This window comes from Lagenorhynchus albirostris, chromosome 7, assembly GCF_949774975.1.
Source record: "Lagenorhynchus albirostris chromosome 7, mLagAlb1.1, whole genome shotgun sequence".
In the NCBI taxonomy this organism is placed as follows: Eukaryota; Metazoa; Chordata; class Mammalia; order Artiodactyla; family Delphinidae; genus Lagenorhynchus; species Lagenorhynchus albirostris.
Window position 1 is genome coordinate 6494258 of NC_083101.1, and position 16550 is coordinate 6510807.

Below are 16550 nucleotides of genomic sequence, written 5' to 3' on the forward strand. Positions count from 1 at the left end.
GTCCTGGCCAAAAGCTCACCAGTAACGTCAAGCAAGGTCCACACCGTGCTTGAAAAATAAATTCATATTTATTTTTGCACCTTGGAATGAAGAAGTGACAAGAGAGTTTACTATGCAGTAGATTTTCAATAAAAATCATCCTTCATGCTTCCAAAAACATGACCTTTTTTGGAACACTATTGTCTTCGGAGAAGATTCCTTTGCTAGTAGAGCCCAGTCCACCTTTCCTGTGCCACGTCCGTCACTTCTCCATGTTCTTTGTGTGCGTTTCCTCTCCATCAGGACGGCCCTGGCTGTGAGGGAGCTTTCCTTTTGTGAAAACATTCATTTCAGAGTTGCTGTCGAGCTGGAGCGGAAGCTTAGAGCCCAGCTCTGAATTGGGTGCCGAGCTTTCCTTTCTCTTTTTGTGTCTGTCTTTGAATCTCGAAGTAAGATTTGGGGGAATGGAGGTATCTTTTCTGCAAACTGCAGAACACAGGGGACCTGCTTAGGAAATGGGGCTGGTCCTCTGGACTGTTTGGGACAATGACGAGGGACTCTCAGGGCCGAGCGGCACAGCTGAGCCTTGGTCTCCCTCCGGAGCCTCCTGCCCCCCTACCTCCCCAGGCCCTCCCTCCCTCCTTCCTTCCATCCTTCTTTAAAATGATACATGTGGCTTTCAGAAAACCTGTACTTCCTCCAAAGCTCCCTAACTCTGCTCTCAGCTCACCTTACTCCTCCCGAAGCCCAATCCTTTCTTGCTTGTTTATTCCTACCTTCGACTCCATTTCTTTTCGGTCCTATCCCTGTGCCTATTATGAGACTTGAAAAATGAAGCCCCACGGGGCTCCTCTAGACCAAAAAATTGCTCGATGGATAAACCTTGCTGTCAAGAGGCGCTTAACATGGTGAAACGTGACCTCAGAAGAGAGACAAGAAAACATTCCCTTATAAAGGAGCACTGTTGTTAAAAAAAAAAAAATCTGATTTTGTCTCCTCCTCCCTGGCCTCCCAGGAGTCAGCTACCTTTTGTGACTTGGCTAAGCCATAGGCGCTGACGACTGAGAGAGAAGGCTCTGAGGCTGTACCGAGGGGACCTGTCTGTGCCTGTCCCCCTGTCACCGTGCCTTCTCTACAGCACACCCTTCCCAGCCGCGCTTACCTCGGCGGCCAGAAAACAGACAGCACATTCAAGCCTAGTCATTGAGGGAAGGCCATTTATTAAAAGGAGCATTTACCACTTGTGGAAAGGGCTCAGGAAAAGCAGTGAGGGATGGAGCGGTACCCCCAGGCTAATCATTGGTGGGGAGCTGCCGTGGCCCTGGGTCTCAAAGGGCAAGGCAGCCTTGAAGGAACTTCAGAGATCAGCTGCCAGAGGTGCTGCCTGACAGGAGCTGTGGCCTTTGGTCAAAGGACCTGGCCAGCCCCTGGCATCCTAACGAGGGAAAGCTGCAGATAGAAATTCACACCCTCTGATATGCCAGAACCCGCTCCGTGGCAAATCTAACAGAACCAGAGGGCAAGGGCTTCTGTTTACGTAGTCCGTGCAAGTCTGAACAACCTTGGAATCACTCGGACCCCTCCGTATCTCACAGCCCACCTCTGATCTGATTCGTCAGCAAATCCTAGTCGTTTTCCTGAGCAAAGGACAGCCAGAATCTGAGCCTCTGTCACCACCTGCACTGCTACCTCATGGTCCAAATCTCCATCATTTCCAGGGTTGGAGAGAGACTCCCACCTGGAACCTTCCTTTACGGCATTTACAGATCCCCCGCTCATTCATACAAAAACCCTACGAGACCCTGCACAGGCTGCCCCTTTCTTCTCTGACCCCATCTCCTCATATTCTTGAGGCTCACTTTGGTCTGGCCCTCTGGCGTCCTTGATGGTCAACACCAAGCGCATACCTGCCTCAGGGCCTTTGCAGATGGCAGGGAGATGAATTTTAAGTTTTAAGAAAATCTAAGTAATGGAAACATCTATCCACACAAAACTTATACAGATGTTTGCAGCTGCATTATTCATAATAGCCCCAAACTGGGAACAACCAAATGCCCATTAGCTGGTGAATGGACCAACAAAATGTGGTATAGTCACCCAAAGAAATATCACGCCGCAATAAAAAAGAATAAAGTACTGATACATGTGCTCACGTGGATAAACCTTGAAAACATTAGGCTAAGTGAACATTATGAAATAATGAAGACATGATGTCAGTCACAAAAGACATCATATAGTACGATTGCATTCATATGAAACTTCCAGAATAAGCAAATCTATATAGACAGGAAGTGGTGTGGTGGTTGCCTAGGGCTGGGGAGGATGGCGGGTGACAGCTAAGAGGTACGGCGTTTTTTGGGGGGTGATAAAAATGTTCTAAAATTGGTGAGGGTTGCCTATTTTGTGACTATACTAAAATCCATTGAATTGAACAATGTCAATGGGTGAACCTTTTGGTATATGAATTACATCTCAAAGCGATTAAAAATAAAGATCAAAGTGATTGCTGTCTTAAAGCATTCCTGTCATTTTTACAAGTGGTGTATGTAAGTCTTAGCATTCAGTATTATTATAGCTAAAGTTTGAAAGTCAACTCTTGACTATTACTGTTTTCATTTCCCGTTTATTTTTTAACTCTTAAATTTCTCTGGCATGCACATGCTAGATAGTCAATATTTAAATATGGTTGAAGTTGGGCTTCCCTGGTGGCGCAGTGGTTGAGAGTCCGCCTGCAGATGCAGGGGACACGGGTTCATGCCCCGGTCCGGGAAGATCCCACATGCCATGGAGCGGCTGGGCCCGTGAGCCGTGGTCGCTGAGCCTGCACGTCTGGGGCCTGTGCTCTGCAGCGGGAGAGGCCACAGCAGTGAGAGGCCCGCGTACCACAAAAAAAATAATAAAAATATAAATAAATAAATAAATAAATAAATAAATATCATTGAAGTGGATGAATTTTTCTTTCCTCAAGTGTTAATATGAGAAAGAGGGGGTACTAATTATGGGTGTGTTTCCCCCTCCAGCACTTTCATGACGGACGGAAGGCACAGCAGCACATAGAGACTTGCTGGAAGCAACTAGAATCAGTAAGTGAAAACCCAACCTCTCAAGAAATGTCTTTATAGATTTTCTCGTTTGAATTTAACTTAAGCTTGAATCAACCAGCAAGTACAAAACAAACAGAGACACTATTTATTGTCTTTAGAGATTTTTATAATTTGAATTTAACTGGTTTCTAGAAATCATTGCTGAAAGTAAAATGTTAAGCCCAAAAGAGTCCAAGCAGAGTCTGTTTCTAAAAATCCTATGGAAAGAACAAAGATTAGACAGTTTGGATGGAAATAAATGTGGATTTTAAAATAACTTCCTGAAATGATGACACGGAACAAATCAGTTTGGAGAAGAAAGCTTTCGGTGGAGGGGGGGCAGGCGGATGTCGATAAAATTACATCTTCTCATAAGAATCTCATGGTTTCATTAAAAATTACTTTCCCCACCACCATCTTCCTCTGCTTTTAGAGTAAAAGACGTTTTGAGCGGGATTGCAAAGAGGCTGACCGAGCCCAGCAGTACTTTGAGAAAATGGATGCTGACATAAATGTTACAAAAGCAGATGTTGAAAAGGTAAGGTGAAAGTGAGGGTCTTTCTTTCATTTCCCTTTTTAACGTTCATCACGTATCCTCCCAGACTGCTGGTTCCCAAGTTCTCCTTTCTGCTGCAACCACAAAAGGCCACTTTACTTGGGATTATTTTCGTTTTGTGTCAACGGAGGGATGTTGGCGGTGGGGTGGCAGGGGGAGAATCTAAAATTTGGGGAGTCTTCGGTGTTATGATTTGAGCAGTTTGTTGATTTATTTAGTCATCAGGATGATAACACGGAGACTTAGACCATGAACATACCTTAGGGGGTGGTTTCCGCAGACCGTGGTTCTCTCTTAATGGCTTTTCAAAGAAAAAGTCAGCCTCTTAAAAGCTGGAGCAGACTGTCCAGTGCCATCTGGAAGAGCTCGGCCGCTTACAGTGCTTCTGTTAAAAAGGTAAAGAGATTCACACGAGTGGCCTGTGTTCTAATGGATTCATTCAGGTTGATAACAGGTTGTACTTGAAGGCTTGCATTGGAAAGTCCTCCCAAAAGCTTTTCCCAAAATGGACTTGTATTGGCAATTAGGAATATTATTATAAAGCTTGTACTGTGTCTTCCTGTGGTTCCCTCTGTGTTTTTTCCCTGGAAGTTAAAGTTTCTTTTTATAAAAGTCATCAATGTTAGTGTAAACAAAACTGGGCTATTAAATAACAGTATTCATTCGTGACTGCCCAGGGCTACTTTGGCATTCACAGACTCATGCTTTAAGTGGGGAAAAACCCTGCTTTTTTGCAGATTTCTTTCACTTTTGCCAGATTATTTGGAGTTGAATTTGCTCAGAAAATAGTGTGAATTAGTTATTCATTGCCCAATTCTGCCAGATTCCTTGCTTAAAGCCTAGGTATATATTAGCATGCCTTCCTCTAAAATTATCTAATATATTAGAAAACACATTCTTAATGTCTATATTTGATCTTGAGTGGAGACATTTACTTTACCAAAAGATATATTAATTTGCTGGTAAAGTTACCCATAAATTACCATAAATTTGTTATAAGTTCTCATAAAATATTAATTCCCTGAAGTATTTAATATGTTATTCCATTAAAGTAGATTGACCCAAAGTTTATCAAAAAAACATTTGGGGTTAAAGGAGGTAAAATCAGTATATGTGTCCCAGAAACATGCCTGGCACAAAGGTATGCATTCTGTAGCAAATATTTTATTACCCTAAATGTAAAATTGGAGTGATTTTTATTTATTGAAAGACTTTTTAAAAGCCATTACTATTATGACCTTGTCTTAGGAAAAAAGCTATCTATCCTTGCTCATTGTAGAAATACCTGAAAATACAACCAAATGAAGTGGGAGAAAAAAATTAAAACATCCAACTATGGTTAATAAAATACCTTTCAGAGCCTCCACCATTCCTTCCTGGTCTCTAAACAAAGGTACTTTACTTTTTTTTTTTTTTTTTTTGGCCGCGCCACGTGGCTTGCGAGATCTTGGTTCCCTGACCAGGGATCGAACCTGTGTCCCCTGAAGTGGAAGCACAGAGTCCTAACCACTAGACTGCCAGGGAATTCCCTCAGAGCCTTTTCTTTAAAAAAGATTATGTATACTACACATGTACAGTGTAAAGAATAGTAACAAAGGGAACAGCTGCTAATCCACAACCTATCTTAAGAAATAAAAATCTTATTGTTGCCTTTCAAGCCTCCCTTCCTAACTTCATCCTTCTCTTCACTCTAGAGGTAAACTTTATCCTTAATTTGGTGTTAATCATCTCCTCGCTTCTTCATAGCTTTACCGTAGGTGTCTGTATCTCCAAAGAGTTTATTTCATAATTTTGTGCACTTTTCACCTTTATAGAAAGAAAATCATACTTTCATTTCTTTTCTTGTGACTTGACTGTTTTTCATTTGATATTATGTTTTTTACTTAATTCATGTGGACTATAGAACACATAACTTTTATATATTAATTTTAGAGCCAGATGCTTGCTAAACTCTCTTTTTATTTCTCTTTTGGGGTTTTCCGTAGGGACAGTCATAACACCAGCAAATAATGACAGTCTTATATCTTCTGTTTCAATCTTTATGTCTTTTATTTATTTCTCTTATCTTGCTCTGCTGGTTACGACCTCTATTATGCTGGCAGTAGCAGTTATTGTGGACTTCCTTATCTCGTTCTAGATTATAAAGAGGGTGCTTCAAATGTTTCCCCATTAAGCATGATTATAATATACCCTTTATCGGGCTAAGGGATTTCCCTTCTTTTTCTATTTTGCCAACAAGTTTTTTGTTTTTTTGTTTTTTTTTTATTTGCGGTACGCGGGCCTCTCACTGTTGTGGCCTCTCCCGTTGCGGAGCAACAGGCTCCAGACGCGCAGGCTCAGCGGCCATGGCTCACGGGCCCAGCCGCTCCGCGGCATGTGGGATCTTCCCAGACCAGGGCATGAACCCGCGTCCCCTGCATCGGCAGGCGGACTCTCAACCACTGCGCCACCAGGGAAGCCCCAACAAGTTTTTTTTTAAAGCTTGACTTAATATTGAACATCATCAAATACCTTTTCTGCTTCCTTTAATCTATTAACGGGTAGATTACATTATTAAATTTTCTTGTATTGAACCAAATTAGCGTTCCTCGGACGAATATAACTAGGTTATGATGTATTTTTTTTTATACAGAGCTGAATTTATTTTGTTAACATTTTAAGATTTTGCATCTATAGTCATTGAAATTGATCTGTAATTTTTCTTTCTTGGCTGTTCTAGTTTGCTTTACTTCTTTTTTTTTTTTTTTGCGGTACGCGGGCCTCTCACTGTTGTGGCCTCTCCCGTTGCGGAGCACAGGCTCCGGATGTGCAGGCTCAGCGGCCACAGCTCACGGCCGCCGGCCCCAGCCGCTCCACGGCATGTGGGATCTTCCCGGACCGGGGCACGAACCCGCGTCCTCTGCATTGGCAGGCGGACTCTCAACCACTGCGCCACCAGGGAAGCCCTGCTTTACATCTTTTTAGTTGTGGAGTGTTGCTCTTTACTCTCTGGATAATATATGTGAGATGAAATTAACTGTTCCGTAAATATTTTGTAATCCTTTATTGTGGGAGAGTTTCTAACTACTGATCCAATTCCTTTATTGTCTTTTTCTTTGGTTGATCCTGGTATGTTATATTTTTCTAGAAATATATCCATCTCGTCCCAGGTTTTCAAATTTAGTGGCCAAAAGTTGCCCATAATATTCTCTCACCTTAATTTTTTGCTGCATATATTGTGTGTCTCCCTTATTTATTCCTATTATTATTTATTTATACTTTTGGAGGGCCTTTTTTTTTAAATCAATTCTTATTTATTGATTGATTTACTTGGCTGCATTTGGTCTTAAATGTGGCATCTGGCATCATCGTTGTGGCATGTGGGATCTTTCAATGCGGCGTGGGCTTCTCTCTAGTTGTGGCACATGGGCTCCAGAGTGCACAGGCTCAGTAGTTGTGGCATGCAGGATTAGTTGCCCCACGGCATGTGGGATCTTAATTCCCCGACCAGGGATCGAACCCACGTCCCCTGAATTGGAAGGCGATTCTTAACCACTGAACCACCAGTGAAGTACTGGGAAGGGTCTGTTTTGTTTTGTTTTGTTTTAATAATGTATATATATTTTAATTTTTATCTACTTATTTATTTTTGGCTGTGTTGGGTATTTGCTGCTGCGCGCGGTCCTTCTCTAGCTGTGGTGAGTGAGGAATACTCCTCTGTGGTGCGGTGGCTTCTCTTAGTTGCAGAGCATGGGCTCTAGGCGCACGGGCTTCAGTAGTTGCGGCACATGGGCTCAGCAGCTGTGGCTCACGGTCTCCAGAGCACAGGCTCAGTAGCTGTGGTGCACGGGCCTAGTTGCTCCACGGCATGTGGGATCTTCCCTGACCAGGGCTCGAACCTGTGTCTCCTGCACCAGCAGGCAGACTCCCAAACACTGTGCCGCCAGGGAAGTCCGAGGGTCTGTTTGTTTTTTTTAAAGGACATTAATGGTCTTCATCTTTTATTTATTTGTTTGTTTGTTTTTGGCCACGCCGTGCAACATGTGGGATCTTAGTTCCCCGACCAGGTATCAAACCGTGCTCCCTTCAGTGGAAGCGCAGAGTCTTAACCATTGGACCGCCGGGGAAGTCTCGAGGGTCTGTTTTTTAAAATCATTTTTTATTAGTATTTTACAAAAACCAAAAGTTATCTTTATGGAACTTCTTTTTACTTTCTATTTTATTTATTTTCTTTTTCTTCTTCTTCCTCCTCTTCCTCTTCTGTCAATATCTTTGGATTTATTTTATTGCCCTTTTAAAAATTTCTTTCTTCAGATGCTTTTCTCATTTCAACTTTTCTTCTTTTCTAATATAAGCATTTAATGAACAAAGTTCCCATTTAACTACTGTTTTATTTGCAACCCACGGATTTTGGTATGCAGTAGTATTATTATTGTTCATGTCCTGATATTTTTCATTTCTTTTACTATTTAGTCTCTCCAGTAATTTATTTGGAAGCATATTTGGAAGCATACAATTTCCAATTGTATGACGTTTTTAAACTTATCTTTTTGTTAATGATTTCTAATTTAATTGCATTGTGGTTATAGAAAGTCTGAGTTTGAGACTTTTACGTTTGTTGAGACTTGTCTTATAGCCTAGTACAGGGTCAGTTTTTATAAGTGTTCTCTAAGTAATTGAAAAGAATGTGTATTTTCCATTTCTTGGTTGCAGAGTTCTACATTTTTTCGTTAGAGCAAACTTGCTGATTACCCACATCTTCCCATCATTAAGGATTTTTTGTCTGCTTGTTGTAATGTATTTTCTTTTTTTTTTTTTTTTTTGCATTACGCGGGCCTTTCACTGTTGTGGCCTCTCCCATTGCGGAGCACAGGCTCCAGACGCGCAGGCTCAGCGGCCATGGCTCACGGGCCCAGCCGCTCCGCGGCATGTGGGATCTTCCCAGACCGGGGCATGAACCCGTGTCCCCTGCATCGGCAGGTGGACTCTCAACCACTGCGCCACCAGGGAAGCCCTGTTGTAATGTATTTTGATAGAGATATGTCACTTCTTTGTGCCTCACTTTCCTTGTCTGTAAAATGGGAACACAGAAGGAAACGATTGATGTGAGTGTTGGTTGAGATAATATGTACAAGATAGTCAAAGCCATTTATGGCAGTGGGCAGTGATCATTACATTAACTATTGCGATGATAACGATGGAAGATTTGTCATTTTCTGTCCATTTTGCTCTTCCATTGTAAAGCTGTTTTCTTAAAGAATAAAGTTTAGAATTGTAATGTCTTCAATGTGATTTAATTTTTCACTGATTTCCACAGTCATGCTTTATGCCTTGAAGTCTATTTTACCCAACATAAACCAGCCTTTTCTTTGGGTCAGCATTTGCCTGGCAAGTCTTTCCCATGGTTTTAGTCTACATGTTTCTTTGTTCCCATATTTAGATGTGTCTTTTGTAAATGGCATATAGCTGGATTTCTTTTTAATACAGTCTGATGGCCTTTACCTTTCACCTGGAGAGTTTGGATGGATGTATACCATCTCATTTTATTTCTATTTGTTTCACTGTTTCCTTCCCCCTTTCCCTGATACTCTGTTTCTTGCCTTCTTGGACTTTTGAAAATTGTGTTTTGTTTTCCTCATTCCGTTTTCTCCTCTACTGCTTTGGACATTATGTATTCTATTTCTGTGCTTTATTTGGTAAACCTAGACTGTTTTTTTTTTTTTTTTTTTTGGCTGCATTGGGTCTTTGTTGCTGTGCGTGGGCTTTCTCTAGTTGTGGCAAGTGGGGGCTACTCTTCGTTGCGGTGTGCGGGCTTCTCATTGTGGTAGCTTCTCTTGTTGCAGAGCACGGGCTCTAGGCACACAGGCTTCAGTAGCTGTGGCAAGTGGGCTCAGTAGTTGTGTCTCATGGGCTCTAGAACGCAGGCTCAGTAGTTGTGGCGCACGGGCTTAGTTGCTCCGCGGCATGTGGGATCTTCCTGGAGCAGGGCTCAAACCCGTGTCTCCTGCATTGGCAGGCGGATTCTTAACCACTGCACCACCAGGGAAGTCCTAGACATTTTAACATATATGTTCAGCCTAACTATAAAGTGAATTAGGGTCTTTACTAATGTCCACCCAAACAACTTTAACTAAAACCAGCTCCCTCTTAACATTGCAATGTATTTGTGAATATTTTTGGTTCAACTGCATTAATTTTTTTTATATAGTTCTATAAATATACTTTCTATTTTCTTTGTTCACCATTTCTTTTTGTACCTGGAGTCTTATTCCTTCTTCCCAAAGGACACCTTTAGAAGTTCCCTTAGCAGAGATTTATTACAGTAAAATCTCAGTTTTTGTTTGATTGGAACTGTCTTTTTTTCACTTTCATTCTTGAAACATGATTTCTCCATGTGTACGGCCCTAGGGTGAGTGTATTGCACCTGGAGGGTCTTATGCTGCCATCTTTTGACTCCCGTTTGTAGTTGAGAAGTCACAGTGTGCGAGAAGCCAGTATAATTGTTAATCCTTTGAAGATAATGTCTCTTCTTTTTAATAACTATAAAGATCTATTTTCTTGTCTTTTTGTCTTTAAAATAGGGGTGACTTTCTTTATCTTCCTTTTGATTCATTGGGCTTATTGCCTCCAGATTGGAATTTTCTGATGCTTGCCTATTCCTCATTCTATTGTTTCCATTGGAACTCTGATTATAAGGCATTAGTTAAAATATCTACTCTATCCTCCATGCCTATTAAGCTATATTTGTATTTTTCATCTCTTTGTCTCTCTCTTTCTCTGCTGTGTTCCATGTAATTCCTTTAGATATAACTTCCATTTCAGTAATTCTCTCTTAAGCTGTGTCTGATCTGTGGTTTAACATGTCCATTGAGTTTCTAATTTCAGTTGTTACATTTTCATTTCTAGAAGTTCTTTATAGCTCTCTTTAAAATCTATAGAGTCATTTGTTATTTTCTTGTTGCTTTGTCACACCCTTGTACCATATTTTACTTCTTTAAACATACTAAACACACTGACTTTATAATTTGATTAATTTCAGTATCTACAATTTATGTGGGCCTGTTTCTTCAGTTTGTTGTGTTGGCTGACTTGTTTCCTCCTATATTTTTGTCCTTTCTTCTATAATGCCATAAATGCGTTGCTGAAAAACTTTATGTTCTGCAAAAAAAAAAAAAGCTGCTAAAGATAATGAACAGGACTTAGGGGAAAATAGGCTTAGAAATAGATCACTCAGTACTTACAGAACTTTGTAACCAGAGAACCAACAAAACAACAATCCTAGTAAAACAACTAGCGTTTGAATTGAGTATCACAGCCCTTGTCCTTTAAGATGTAGGTCCTTCTGAGTATTCGGGCCTTAAGACACGTAGGTCCTTGGAAGCATTCACTTTCAGCAAAATTTATCCTGGATAAATACTTCCTGCACCTGTTTTGCCGCAGGTGGAAATATCTTTCCAGATTTTGCATATGTAGCTTTACCAGGTAGTTCAACAGAATGAGTATGGTAGCAGTTCTTGAAGCCACTGAAGCAGCCACTAGTTGCAATTCTGTAGATTTTTAGCCTTTTTCTTTCTTTTTTTTTTAAATTGAAGTATAATTGATGTACAATATTATATTAGTTCCAGACGTATTTAGCCTTTTTCTTAAAATCTGCATGACGTTGCTAAGGCTTACCTGTGATTGCTTCCAAACATTAATTTACTGTGAAAAATTGCATACAGACTGGCAAGGCTTCTATGTTATACCAACATCATTGCCTTATATTTCAGTCACAGAAGAAAGTATGTCACAGCAGAAAAACATGTGAGATTCAAAACAGAGTGTGTGTGATTATAAATGTGCGTTTCTTGGAATTTCATCTCTGGCCTACATTTAAAGTGGGTTCTCCAGGGAGCTGGCATTACCTGGGGTCACTACCAGGCCAGGACTGCATCAGTCTGAATTTCCAACTTGGGGTTGGTGATCCACACACGCTGTGTGAGTTCTAGTCCTTTGTGATTGAAAAACTTCCAGGATGACTTTTTAATTTTTCTCCCTCAGGTCAGATCCAAGGTAGTTAACTTAACAAACGTGCAATTGCTGGGTCCAGTTGCAGCTTTAGGACTTTTGGAAGGTACTACCAAATTGAACTGCTCTCCTCAACTATTTTAATATTTCCAAGGATGTATTATTATTTCTTATACGTAGAGAGTCATTTTGTTATTTTTATGGAAGTACTATTTACCTCCTCCCTAAGGATGTGATAAATTACTGGATTTTAGCATCACAAATGTTGAAGCTCATAGAGCAATGTCTAAACATTGGAATTCTTAAGTTATTCTTAAGTTATTTTGCTTATGAGTATCACTTGAAGCACTGTAATTTCCCCAAAACAAACTGTGATTTGACTGTTGTATCAGTTTTTGCATTATCAACAGTGAAGCCTCTTGTCAGTAACAAGCTGAAAGGATGCAGTGTTTCAGTTCTTGTGGATACTTAATGTAATTTCCCATTTTGACTTCTAATAGCCTTCAGATCTAATATAAATGTCTTTTCCTCCAGTTTCTGCCCATGATTAAATTATCCAATTGTATTCAAGATCACTCCCCCTCCTTTTTCCAGCAGTCAGCCCCACGACACTTGGAATGCCATGCCTGTGTTTACAAAGACATTGTAGCTGCTCCCACCATGAGTAGGATGGACTTTCCTAAACTACGCTTGTGTTTGATGACACAGCTCATGGGAACTATATGTGCATGCATCTTCTAAGCTGCGTAGGATCTGGGTAGGAGCCTGATTTTCTTCTTCTCCTTTTGGGAAGTTAAATGTTCCGCAGAGGGATTGGCTCTGTGTTCAAATTGCCTAAATCTGCTCGAGTCCACGTTTTTGCTTTGTGTTCAGCATCTGTGTGGCCAGATGTTTAGTCATTTGCTTACAAGAGGGTATTTGTTAGCCTTGAGGCACCCAGTTTAACTAAATGTAAATTTATACGTTGAAAGTAGGCATAAGAAAAAAACCTGACAGTTTTACCTCTGGGCCAGTGAACATATTTGGATGTTGTGAGGATGCCATGTGCCTTAGAAGAACGATGGGGAAAGAAAATAAGTTCAATGGAATGGTTTTTATGCCACTGTCAGAAAGCTTTGGATTTGAAGACTTGGAATGAGTTGTAGTGATTTGAAATGAGTGAAGCTGGCGATGTCAAAGAACCAATAGAGGTTGGAATAGGTCATCTCATGGCTCGTGACCCATACGCTCAAGTTGAAGGTAAAACCAGACTTTTTTCCTCCTTTTTAAGGAGATGGAAAAGATAGTCCTTACTATCTGTCTTGTAATATTGAGCAGTCGAAGGACTGCAAGGGAACATGGAAAAATCAAACCGTATTATGTCTTACTCAAATATAGGAGTCTCTTGTAAAAAAATTAAAGCACTGAGGATTAGGTGGAAGTATTCTCTGCTGTCCAGCCCTCCACCTCCCAGACCCTCCTCAGAGGTGGTCACTCTCGCCATTGGTATGTGTCCTTATAGACCTTTTAAAATAGGTTTTTATTGAGGTGTAATTTACATACCATAACGTGGCCATCTAACTCAATATGATGTCTGTGAGATTCATATTTTTGTCGTGCGGGGGTGGTTTGTGTTGCCGTGTGGTGCCCATTGTGTGGACGTACCACAATTTAGCCATTCTCAGGTTGGTAGATGTTTGGACTGTTTCCATATTGAGACTAAATTAAGAATAAAGCTCCTAAAAAAGAATAAAAGCTCCTGTGAACATTCTTATACATGTCAGTTGGTGGCCATGGTCTCTCCGCCATGGGCGTGTACCTGAGGTGAGGTGGAACCCTGGGTCACAGGTGCGAATTTGGCGCAGTGCACTGTCAGAGCTTTGACAAAGTGGCTGTACCAACCGACACACAGCGGCAGCTGCTCCTCGCCCTCATGGACGGTTAGTATTCTCAGTCCTTTTATTTTAGCCGAGAAGACACCGCAATGAGAAGCCCACGCACCACATCGAATAGCAGCTCCCGCTTGTGGCAACTAGAAGAAAGCCCGTGTACAGCAATGCAGCCAAAAATAAATAAATAAAAATAAAATAATAAAACATTTAAAAAAAAGAAAAGAAAAAATAAAATGCAGTGATTTAACTGCATTCAAGGTCAACATTAAAATTTATTTATTTGGCTGTGCCAGGTCTTAGTTGCGGTATGTGTGATTTTTAGTTGCGGCATGGGGGATCTTTAGTTGTGGCATGCGGGATCTAGTTCCCTGCCCAGGTATCGAACCCGGGCCCCTTGCATTGGGAATGTGGAGTCTTAACTGCTGGACCGCCAGGAAAGTCCCTTTAGCTCATTTTAAAAATAGATTTTCTTCTTTCTGGCATACAGGTGCTCTTTATACACTTCGTATATGAGTGTGTATGTATATATGTGTGTGTGAGTGTGTACATATATACATGTGTATGTATGTATATACTAATACAGTTATCTTTACTTACCCCCAATAAAGCCTTCTCTATGCCTTTAATCGATATGTGGGTCATCTTTTGTTTAAAAATTTTCATCATTGCTATTAAAATATTGTTGTGTGATGGAAAAAGCCTAGACAACCAGAATATTATCATTTCCAAGTTACACATTTTTAAGGCTCAGGCTTAGAAATACAGAGAACCCAGCTCTCCGTGGCCCCATCTCTCAGAAGACCAGTGCCATCAGATTGGACATGGTGCCAAAGGACCATTTAAACTCTTGATGTATTCTCGATCTGGGGGGCCGGGGGTAGAGTATAGTGTGTAAAGAGGTGAGCCAGAGACTACTTTTTAATGGAGTCAGTATTTCAAGCTTTATAGAGTTTGGAGATTACTTGTGAAGAATCAGAATGCTAAGTAGCCATTAATTTATTTTATTAAAATGTTTCTAGTAATTTTTTTCTTGCAGTTTGCTTCTGCTTGGTATATAGCTTTTCATCCAACTGAATTCCAAATTTGTCTTTTTCTATTTAAACATGGGCCCCCAAATGAGTTACCATATATATATATTTTTTAATTTAAGGGAATTCTAATGGAATCATGATTTCATGGCCTTATTATCATTTTTCAAAAGCATCTAACTTGTTGACAGAATTCCTGAGTTGTGAAGTGTTCCCATCCATTCATTCCCTCGCCCATTATTTGTTGCCTGTGTGCTGGTGAGGTGTGGTGGTGGCATAGATACCGTCGTGGAATCACACAATCCTTGACTTTAAGGAATTTGCCTTTCATTTTCTTCCTAATACTTAGTGACTGTATGGTGAATTTTCCCATGTGCTCCCTACATACTTCTTGAATGCCATTTTGGTGACAAACACTTTAAAGTGGGGTTTTATCTGTCGCTGTGCTTTGGAATAATAACATGCTAGACAAATGGGTGAGAGGCAGTGCCTAATCTCTGCTTTTTCTGATAATGCTGCAGCTGGCTAGTGCGGTGCTGGGATGAAAAAGGAAAAGGTTATCAAAATGAATGGAATGTGAACTAATATTTCCGAACAGAGAGAACAGTGTTTTCTAAATGCATGCATTAAACTGAGTTCATCCATGTCAGGCAATGAATAATTCCCTTTCTCTAATTCGCCCTTGCCTTGTGACTGTTGGCTCTTACATAATTTCTAAATGCAAAATAGGATATTGTTTAACAGAAACTGCAGTTCGTGGTTACAAGTAGCTGCAGAAATTGTTAGTGAGCTCAAGTTATGGTTTTTAAACTCTGGCATCCATTTCTCCTTTTCTTACAGGTCTAGTTTCATTTAACTTGTGTGATTCTTTGACTGCTAACGTCTTCATTTTCTGGGCAGTTGTTTGCCATCAAACAGTTAACTTGGATTCTTAATTCAAATTCAGTGCAGTTCTGAGTGTTGACTAACCAGAAGAATTCTCTGTACAATGTGAGAAGTTGCCCTATTTGGCCTAATCATGAGTTTTACTGTACAACCCGATTTAGGGAAATGTTTTAAAAGTTAAATTAATTTAAAATGCTGACCATGAGCCCTTAGAACAGTGTATCCATTTCTTAGGGAGTCTGCATTCCATTTTTGTGTGATATTACGGCTTCCAAACATATTTGGCTTTGAGCATTATTAGCTTTTAAATTCCACATAGATGCCCCTATCGTGAAGTAGAATAGGACATTCTGAGTCATTTATGAATTAAGGTAGAATTCTAAGAAGTATGTGATAAAACTTCACGTTTCTAATGACAATAAAATATGCATGCACTCTTTTAAAGAGAAAAATACAATTTTAGTAAAGAATCTATGTCAGTGTTAAGCAAGAATGAAGGAATTTACTTTGAACGGTTATCAGTTTGATAATTATCTTGATAAAACAAATGAAATTTACTAGTTTAGGAGGTTGTCCTCAGTTGGAATCAGGGATGCCTGCTCTGTGAAGCACAGGCAGGACAAAGTTGGTTCTGTTCTAACTGAAGCCAGCTGAGTAGCAGAGTGTTAAATTTTTTTACCATTTGGGGAAACATTCTCTAGCAAGATGACTACTTTAGTTATTGTACGTATAAGGAATTGTACTATTAAGTTTTTTTCTCTGCCCTTGCTGTAACCACGAGGTTGACATCTTTATTAAACATGTTAATATCTTTGGGGCTTTCCCCAAATTTGTTTCATATCAAATGTCTGACTGGTTATCTGAAGGAATTGTTCACTGTAACAATTTAGAAAACAATTTTTTTTTTCAAAAGAGGAAGTGGTTTGTATGAATGCAGGAAGTAAATTTCTCCACGGCAGCTTGATCTTTTAGTTTAAAATTGCTTTCGTTTGCAACAAGAGAAAAATGTATAGAATAATGGATATCGTTGCTGCGACTGTTCTTTAAAAGTGGATCAGTGTTCAAATCAAAGATTCTAGAAAAGTCATCTTTGTTATCCTCTTGTTTATATCTGTCCTGTAAGCAGTCACATCTGTAGACTTTATGTTTTGTTTATTTTGCT

General features: G+C 40.2%; 1 protein-coding gene across 9 annotated transcripts in view; it reads left to right on the forward strand.

Moving 5' to 3' along the window:
* Nucleotides 1-16550, forward strand: part of FNBP1 (formin binding protein 1) — a 141112-nt gene that overhangs the window by 76564 nt on the left and 47998 nt on the right. For all 9 annotated transcript variants that reach the window (XM_060154079.1, XM_060154077.1, XM_060154078.1 and 6 more), the window contains exons 5-6: nt 3000-3062; nt 3496-3600. In XM_060154079.1, coding sequence (XP_060010062.1) covers nt 3000-3062; nt 3496-3600 — 168 coding nt within the window. The remainder of the gene's footprint in view (nt 1-2999; nt 3063-3495; nt 3601-16550) is intronic.